At 42.5% G+C, this 10,002-nt stretch overlaps 1 protein-coding gene across 1 annotated transcript; it reads right to left on the reverse strand.

Moving 5' to 3' along the window:
- Positions 1-122: 122 nt before the first annotated feature.
- LOC124157664 lies at positions 123-4,978 on the reverse strand. Its single transcript, XM_046532594.1, has 2 exons — positions 4,911-4,978; positions 123-2,933 (listed from the first exon to the last, which is right to left on the reverse strand). The coding sequence occupies exons 1-2, from the start codon at positions 4,911-4,913 to the stop codon at positions 219-221; spliced, it is 2,718 nt and encodes a 905-aa protein (XP_046388550.1). The 5' UTR covers positions 4,914-4,978; the 3' UTR covers positions 123-218.
- Positions 4,979-10,002: the final 5,024 nt, after the last annotated feature.

A 10,002-nucleotide genomic window follows, 5' to 3' on the forward strand; every position in this document is an offset into this window, starting at 1 on the left:
CCGTCGATCCGGCCCGCACGAGACGAGAGGAAGTGGGGGAGGGCGAAGGCAGCGCCGCTCGGGTCGTAACTCAGACAAAACGAGAGCGTTTGGCGCAAAACCGAACATTCCGCCCCCCTTGAACACCTTGTTCAATAAAAAGAGAAAAAAGAAACTCATAATACATAACACAAAAAAATTATAAACCGTTCTTGTAAATGTACGTCAGTCAACAAATGTCAATCGTCAATTGGGAGGGGGAATACTCGGGTGGCAGGACGGGTAAGAGTGCCCTTGGGGGTACGCAGCTGCACCACTCTAACTATTCCATCATCACCTGGTATGGCTTTAGTTATGCGTGCCAAACACCACTGAAGAGGAGGAGTTTTCGGGGAGTGCACCGCAACTAAATCTCCCACCTTAAGATTTTGCCTGCGCCGAGTCCATTTTGACCTCTGCTGAAGAGTGTGGAGGTACTCTTGATGCCATCGGCGCCAGATGCGCTGTGAGAAGGCTTGAACAGTCTGCCATCTGCTGAGCCTATTGGTGGGTAGAGCGGCGAAATCGTTCTCTGGAATGGCTGTCATTGAGGTTCCGATGAGAAAGTGTCCCGGGGTCAGCGCCGATACATCAGCAGGATCCGTGGAAAGAGGTGTAAGAGGACGAGAATTCAGCATGGCTTCTACCTTAGTGACAAGCGTAATAAATTCCTGCAAAGTGAGAAGAGTTTGGCCAATGGAACGAATTAAGAGTGTTTTGGCGCTTTTAACGGCTCTTTCCCATAGCCCTCCTTGGTGGGGCGCAGCAGGGGGGATAAAATGGAAGTTGATGCAGTTTTCAGTAGCGAAATAAGAAATGGCCTCTTGAGTTTCCGGTGATGAATAGAAGTTCTTTATTGTCCTTTTCAACTGCGTGGATGCTCCAACGAAGTTTGTTCCGCAATCGGAGTATAGATCACTACAAAGTCCTCTCCTTGATACAAATCGGGTTAGTGCTGCAATGAAGGCGTCCGATGAGAGATCAGTGACTACTTCTAGATGAACAGCCTTGGTACACATGCAAATAAAAAGACACAAATAGACCTTTAATGGAACAGTTCTTCTTAGAGCATGGCTCCTAATATTGAAGGGTCCAGCATAATCCATTCCGGTCTTCTGAAATGGTCTTATTGAGGAGCAAACGTTGAATATTGGTTGTTTCACTTCCGGTAGATCCTCGTCCAAAGGAGCGAATGGAGAACACGGCCAGTCTTCTGGCGGGAGAGAGAGCCAGCGAGGGCCAGACCACCACAAGGAATTCTTCTCGAAGAGAGGAGTGGGTAATCCACGAGAGGCACAATCAGCGGGGTTGTGTTGCGACGATACATGAAACCAACGTTCAGGAGGTACCCATTCTTGAATCTGGGCAACTCGATTTGCTACAAACACCTTAAGGCGATAGGGAGGGGTGCGGATCCATGAGAGAGCAATGGTTGAATCACACCAGGCAGTGACAGATTCCATTTTACAGTAATTGGACACCAAGTTTGAACTATAATGAATGAGTTTAGCCAGTAAATGCGCCCCACAAAGTTCCAATCGGGGTAGAGAGATACGTTTGAGAGGTGCGACACGGGATTTAGCCATGAGCAATGCTATCTTGGTGTTGTTGTCAGCAGAAGCACATCTTAAATAAATGACTGCGGCATATCCCAACTCAGATGCGTCGCAAAAACCAAGCAGTTGGACACTGCTTGTTCTTTCGATAAATAAAGATCGAGGTAGCGTAATTTCCTTTACTCTAGCAAGATTCTTCAAAATTTCTTCCCACCGGAAGGCAACATTAGAAGACAATGGATCATCCCATTGAAGACCAAGGGTCCATAAGTATTGTATGAATGACTTAGCTAAAAATACCACGGGAGCCAACCAACCGCAGGGGTCATATATTCTTGCGATAGCGGAGAGTACTGAGCGTTTAGTATGAGGTACATTGGATATTTTCACAGCATAAGAAAATTCATAGGATGTGGAATTCCATTGCAGACCCAATATATTATAAATAGGTTGCTCCGAATATTGGAAAGAGAGAGGAATTTCTCTATCATCTTCTGAGATGTGGGATATCAAAATATCAGAATTACTGCACCATTTTCTCAACTGGAAGCCACCTAATGAGAGGAGTTTTGTTAAATCATGTTGAAGTGTGAGGGCTTCTTGCACATTATCTGCCCCAGCAATGATATCGTCAACAAACGTTTGAGACTTTAGGACTCGAGCAGCTTGCGGAAACTGAGCACCTTCATCTTCAGCCAGTTGATGAAGAGTGCGGATGGCTAGAAACGGTGCGCTCGTCACTCCATAAGTGACTGTTGTCAATTTGAAAACTTTGAGAAGATCCGTAGGGGTTTCACGCCAATATATCAACTGGAAGTGCTGGTCATCAGGATGAATTTTAATTTGACGATACATCTGACGAATGTCACATGCAAATACAACTGAATGGCACCGAAATCGCAGAATAACTTCACAAAGATCATTTTGTAATTTGGGTCCTGACAATAAAATGTCATTAAGTGAGACATTCGTTGAGGTCTTTGAACTAGCATCAAATACAACCCGCAGGCTTGAATTTGGATCTTGATTTTTAAAAACTCCATGGTGCGGCAAAAAATAATGCTTAACTCTAGGGAAATTAACACAAGGTGTCATGTGACCTAGGGTGAGGTACTCCGACATAAACTTAATATACTTCTCTCTCAGGAGAGGTTGCGCTGACAGTCTTCTTTCCAGACCAAAAAATCTTCTTTTGGCACACAGCGCTGAGTCTCCAAGAGGAGGGTGAAGGTCCTTGAACGGCAGCCGAGTGATGTAACGACCAGTTTCATCTCTGGAATGCGTTGATTGGAAATGCTCTTCACATTGTCGGTCTTGAGGAGTAAGCGAAAAATGAGGTACTTCCTCAAGTTTCCAAAACTGTTGAATAGAAGTATTGAGATTAGCATCATGGGTTGAAATTAAAGCGACGGAAGGCTTGTGATTAATTTCAGACACTGGAGTAATTGGAGTTGAGCCCATTAAAACAAATCCGAAAATAGTACCAAGGGCCAGTGGATAATTTTCTCCAAGGAAACAGCGAATTCCCGTAAATACATGAGGGAAGAGGTCAGCTCCAATTAAAACATCAACAGGAGAGGGCACATCAAAGGTTGGGTCAGCCAAGACAAATGATTTCATCTTCTCTTTCACTTCAGGCGAAATAGTTGCGAGAGGCAAATTGGAAGTGATATTTTGTAAAATCATCATAGGATGTGAGTAAGCGAGCACTTTTCCACCGACAGATGATAAACTAAGAAAAGTTAATCCATTACATTTGACATGAGATTGTGATAGTCCATTAATCTCATTATTTACTCGTCGGCGTGTAACGTTCAAAACTTGAGCACAGCGTTCCGAGATGATACTGCATTGAGATGCTGAGTCTAAAATTCCTCTAACTACATGAGAGAAGCCACTTGGTGTAGTTAAACGAATCAAAGTTGTTGCCAATAAAATTGACGTATTAGGTTTTGACGACGATAGTCCCACAAAGTGTTTTTCTGTAGTTAATTCCGGTTGTGATTTACCAGAAATTGATAGTGAGGGCAATTGCGCATTAGCTGCAACGGTACCCGGGCGATTATTCAGCGATGAAGAGGAGTTCACGTTGAGGTGCAGGAGCGAATGATGCCTCTTAGCGCAACGGTTACATCTCCGAGATGAGTTGCATGACTTGACAGTGTGAGATGTTCCGAGACAATTATAACACCATTTCTTCTCCCCCACTATCACTTTCCTTTCTTGCGGCGATTTATCTTTAAAAGCAGAGCACGAATAAATGGCATGACTTGGGTCTTGACAGAATGCACAGAAGTTCCCCGTGGTAGTGGTAATCAGAGCCGTTTTATTAATTCTGATCTGAGGACCCTTTACTGTTCTCCTTCCATCAATTATTGCGTCTTCAAAATGGACGCATTCGGCTTCCAAAAAATTAATCAAGTCAGAGACGGCCGGAATTTCATGATTGACGCCTCGCGTATCTTCAAAACGCTTCCGAGTTTCGAAGTCCAATTTTCTTATGAGAATGGAAAGGAGCAAAATGTTTTCTTGAGTAATATCGTATTGGAACGCAGACAATGCTTGCGTATTTTCAAAGTACGTTGATAAAAAAGAACGAATGCTCGAAAGTGAGCCGTTCATTACCGGAGGCATGTCCAGAATCTTGCTTACATGAAGAGACACTAATTTCCGCACGTTGTGATAACGCTGATGCAACAAATCCCAAGCAATCTTATAATTTTCTCCGGTAATGGGCAATCCGGAAACTAATTGCAGAGCTTCACCGCGAAGAGAACTTAGCAAGTACTGGAACTTTTCTACTGAGGATAACACTTGATTCTTATGGATTGTTACGTCAAACGCGTTATAGTAGTGCATCCATTTAATGGGTTCGCCCGAAAATTGCGGCAGCTCAAGCTTTGGCAATCGAACAGAGGATCGCGGGAGCGGATTTTCACCAAGAGTTCCGGCGAGGTAGTCTGGTTTAACGTTTGCCATCGGCAGCAATGCAGAAATAATGCAATTTGCGTCGACACAGAGATCTAACATTTCTTCGCGTAATTTCACCAAAAGTTCGTCATCTTGTAGCCCCGAGGGAGTCTCTGTATCGATGAAACGATTCACTAAATCATTGAATTCACTTATCGTATTATCAATCTCATTTTTCCAGCAAGTCAAACGCCTAATTTGGATGTCTGAAAGAGGGGACTCTTTCGATGAGGCTTCCGTTGAGAGCACGGAACCATGAACCTTTTCAAGCCTCTTCTTCAAGAGATTTGACTTTCGAGTAAAAGTTGCAAAATTCATTTTTAAGAGTATTCACACACACTAAGAAGATACAAAAAATATCCATACCATTTTCCCGTGGGCAGCCGCGAGGTAGAAAATAGGAGAGGAGAGGAGTAGGATAACGTACGCTCGTCAGTGTGCTCGTCAAATCCAACGATGAGTCAGGAGCACGTGTCGTCACCCGTCAGCAGAGTACAACTTGATTGTAGATGCAGCGAAACAAAAAACTTAAAAAATGAGCAGAAAAGAGCAACATTTAGCGATGATACTACTTGACTGTATCTTACAAGCACTGGGTACAATAAACTCATGCACTGATTGCGAATACAATGAATCCGGCCCGAAGGACCAAAATAAATGTGGCGGAAATAAACCACATTTTCAGACAGTATAGTTTTAATACAAAATTGAAAGTTCAACACAATTATAACACAATGGGTGAGCCGAAGGACCAGCTCAAGTTAAAGTTCCACACAATTATAACACAATAGGTGAGCCCGAAGGACCAGCAGTTGGCAGGCCGTTGCGACGTGTCCAGTGCCCGGCAACCGCAGAGAGAGTACAGTAGGGATGGGCAAAAATAACCGGTTTTATTTATAACCGGTTTTTTCAAAAGGTTAACCGAGTAAAAACCGGTTATTTTTCGACGCCGGTTAACCTGAGTACTCGGTTTTTTTTGGCATAACGGAAAAATAACCTAAGAAAAATAATTTGACCCCTGATTCCCGCACTCTCTCGCGAACCGTTGGAACTACCAGCACTTTTGCCGCTGCCACTGGATAAGGTTTTCCTGCGCCTCTACCGGCCACAGAGAACATTAAAACCGGTATTTTTTGATGCAAAAAAAACCTAGTGGCCGGTTAAAACCTAGGCCAGGAGTACTCGTTGGCATAACCGATGGCAGGCGGGAGAGAAAAAACCGGATGAGGGAGTACTCGTTGGGGAAACCTATCGCTGTGGGAAGGTTTTTATCAATGGAAAAACCTAGTGGCCGGTTAAAACCTAGGCCACGAGTACTCGTTGGCATAACCGGTGGCAGGCGGGAGAGAAAAAACCGGATGAGGGAGTACTCGTTGGGGAAACCTATCGCTGTGGGAAGGTTTTCATCAATGGAAAAACCTAGTGGCCGGTTAAAACCTATGCGACGAGTACTCGTTGGCATAACCGATGGCAGGCGGTTATGGCAGGTCACAGGTATAGGTTTTTTCAGTGCATATCAACTAGTAAAAACTGTAACGAGTACTTGGTTATTCTACGGTTATTGCAAAATAACCCGAGGAAAATAACCAAGGCGTTGGAGTAGCTATTGCGGAAGTTAAATGGATATGAAGTACATGAAATATTATATTAGTTTGCGAAAGCATGCCTGCCATGTGACCAAATTCAATAATACAAATATGAATATTGAAAATTCAGGGGGGAGCCGGTACCCCCTTAGCTGTTTATACAATCAGGATCGAAAGGGTCGTAGTTCCCCAAAAAATTTCGGGGGGGGTTGTTATGGACCCCCTAGCTTTTAATAAACTTATTTATATTCAAGCACAGTGAAGGTTAGGGGGTTCTGTCCCCCCCGGGAGGACCGTAGTCTCGTTAGAAAATCTGGGGGGTTAGACCCCCTTAGATCTCTGTTATAATTTTAGTTATGTTAAAGAATGTCTGCGACATCGGAGTGGCTAGGGAGGCTCAGGGGACGCGGCCGCCTATGAAAATTCTGGGGGGGTATGGTGACCCCCCTAATTTTTTATGTAGATTTTGTTACTTTCAAGCACGGCTGTATCTGGAGGCGTCCTGGCCCCACAGAAGGGGTCGTATTCCCCCTTAAAATTTCGGGGGGGGGGGTTATGGCCCCCCTGACTTTTTCGTTTTAGACTCCGCTACATTCAAGCACTGTCATATTTAGGAGGCCCGGCCCCCCCTGGAGTACCGTAGTACCGCTAGAAAATCTGGGGGGCGGGACCCCCTTAGCTCTCTGTTATAAATTTAGTTATGCTATATATCTATGCTATACATAAAGCATGTCTGCGACATCGGAGTAGCTAGGGAGTCTCAGGGGACCCGGCCGCCTATAAAAATTCTGGGGGGGGGGGGTCCCGCCACCCATATTTTATAGCGGGATTACGGTCTTCCAGGGGGGGCCGGACCTCCTAAATATGACAGTGCTTGAATGTAACTGAGTCAAAAACGAAAAAGTTAGGGGGGCCATAACCCCCCCTCCCCCCGAAAATTTATGGGGGACTACGACCCCTTCTGTGGGGCCAAGACGCCCCCAGATACAGCCGTGCTTGAAAGTAACAAAATCTACATAAAAAACTAGGGGGGTCATCATACCCCCCCAGAATTTTTATAGGCGGCCGGGTCCGCTGAGACTCCCTAGCCACTCCAATGTCGCAGCCATTCTTTAACATAACTAAATTTATAACAGAGATCTAAGGGTGTCTAACCCCCCAGATTTTCTAACGAGACTACGGTCCACCCGGGGGGGACAGAACCCCCTAACCATGAGTGTGTTTGAATGTAACTAAGTTTATTAAAAGCTAGGGGGTCCATAACAACCCCCCCCCCCCCCCCGAAATTTTATGGGGAACTACGACCCTTTCGATCGTGATTGTATAAACAGCTAAGGGGGTACCGGCTCCCCCCCGAATTTTCAATATTCATATTTGTATTATTGAATTTGGTCACATGGCAGGCATGCTTTCACAAACATAATAATATAATTCATGTACATCATATCCATATCTACTCCAACGCCTTGGTTATTTTCCTCAGGTTATTTTGCAATAACCGGAGAATAACCAAGTACTCGTTACAGTTTTTACTAGTTGAGATGCATTGAAAAAACCTATACCTGTAACCTGCCATAACCGCCTGCCATCGGTTATGCCAACGAGTACTCGTCGCTTAGGTTTTAACCGGCCACTAGGTTTTTCCATTGATAAAAACCTTCCCACAGCGATAGGTTTCCCCAACGAGTACTCCCTCATCCGGTTTTTTCTCTCCCGCCTGCCATCGGTTATGCCAACGAGTACTCGTGGCCTAGGTTTTAACCGGCCACTAGGTTTTTCTATTGCATCAAAAAATACCGGTTTTAATGTTCTCTGTGGCCGGTAGAGGCGCAGGAAAACCTCATACAGTGGCAGCGGCAAAAGTGCTGGTAGTTCCAACGGTTCGCGAGAGAGTGCGGGAATCAAAAGAGTTTATTTTTCTCGGGCTATTTTTCGGTTATGGCAAAAATAATTTAATTCTCAGGTAAATGGCATCGAAAAACAACCGATTTTTAATTTGCTTATCTAATAAAAAAACAAGCAAGACTCTACGATGAACTATACCACGAAGAAGGAAGACGAAGTTCAAAAATGCGGTAGGCTTTTTTAAGACTAGAAGGTATGCAACACGCAATGCTTTAGGTTATATAACCTGAATATAACCGGTTTTTTTCGTCCGGTTATTATACTCAGGTATTCTTATCGCTCAAAATAACCGGTTAACCTAACACCGGTTTTTTTCTCATAACCGCCCATCCCTAGAGTACAGCAGGGCAGGTGCGAGGCAAGGTGCGTATAATAGGAGGTGGTCTCAGCTGAAAGTGGGGGAGGAAGCGCGTGACGTCACGAAGTTCCACATTGCCTTTCGCTTCCTCAGAGTTCCTAGGGTTCCTTGTATCGTGGCTCAGCCGTGGAAGCAATTTGCGGCTACAATGTACTTTGAATTGAAATCCTTGGGTAACTGGAATATGAGGTTGAAGTAACTTCATAATAATTGAGAATATTTCTTTAGACAGGTAAGTATTGTTTTGTTAAAGATAAATTCACTGCCCTTCTGAGGATCCTTTATAACAATTCCTTTCTTTTACAGAAATAGTCATCACTTCATCCTGATTCGTATTATACCTATTTGAACGTGTCCGTGAGGAATATGTATATATGAATATGTATATAAGTAGTCCACAAAGATTGTTATCAATGTAGTACCTAAGGTCATTGTTCTGTCCGCCGGTAAGTTTGGCTTTTCCATTAATTCAATGCCATTCTGAAATCCTGTTTTTAATTTTGTTTCTTTCCAGAAATGTCAATTGTTTCGGCCTACCTAGAGAATTATTATGTTTTGTTAGTGATTGAAGGATATCTAGTTAACATTCCGTTATGGTTTTATTTGGATTCATTCAGTTTTTATATCTTCATGGCGAGAAACATTAAGTTGTGGATATGATTGGAAATGTCTCTTGAATGTGAAATTCATCTACCTATTCTGCTGTTTGGTAAGTTGCCAGGTTTTATACCTTATTATTTTCAGTAGTCATAAAAAATACAATGGTCATGATTGAGAAATTTATTAGTTTTTTATGATTGTAGTTATTAAATTTAATTATAAATGCAGATATTTTGGTAAATATCGAAATCTTTTTGACGAGGAAAAATGGTTGTTGTGTAATGGTTATATCATATTATTATGTTTTATAGTTTCATTTTGCTGTTATTATTGTATATTGCTAATACTGCAAATTGAAAGTGCTCAATCATTGTCTTCTTGTAGTACAAACCTTGAAAGATGAATTAGAAACTTGAGTGATAGCATGTTTCATAGAGATCCAAAGGTTTTAGAATGTATGATGATTGATGATACTGACCATTTAATGTATATATCACTCTGATGATATTCATTGAAATTATTAAATTCTTTGTTTTTTTTGTCTAATCAAGCTCAGCAATTAATACACATATTCAATTACAGGTTCAGCTATTCCAGCAACAATTAATGGAATATGCGTGGCGGCTTTCATCTCCTATTCGTGGTTCTCTCACTAATTTGAAACTTTTTCAATAGAATTGTTCCATCATTTGTACTTAAGATTTATTTTTAAGTTGCTTACTTTGCATTGATTGTATAAATAATATTAAGTATCTATTAACTAATATGATATCTTATAGTTTCAATGGCGTTCTTATATCATTCTGAAAATGTAACATTTGACATGTGTGTACATTATATAAGTTTGAAAAATGTGGATTGTTTTCCTTTTTAATACCTATGTCTGTGATTCCATTTGATGCAGCTGTTATCCATGCTGTAACTCTCATAAAAAGCACATGTACTGCATGTTAGGTTGTGGTTTCCGTAGTTGTTCTTGTCTTATTTCGGGGAGTGATAATATTTCTGA

The sequence above is a fragment of the Ischnura elegans genome, chromosome 4 (genome assembly GCF_921293095.1).
Source record: "Ischnura elegans chromosome 4, ioIscEleg1.1, whole genome shotgun sequence".
Taxonomy (NCBI): domain Eukaryota; kingdom Metazoa; phylum Arthropoda; class Insecta; order Odonata; family Coenagrionidae; genus Ischnura; species Ischnura elegans.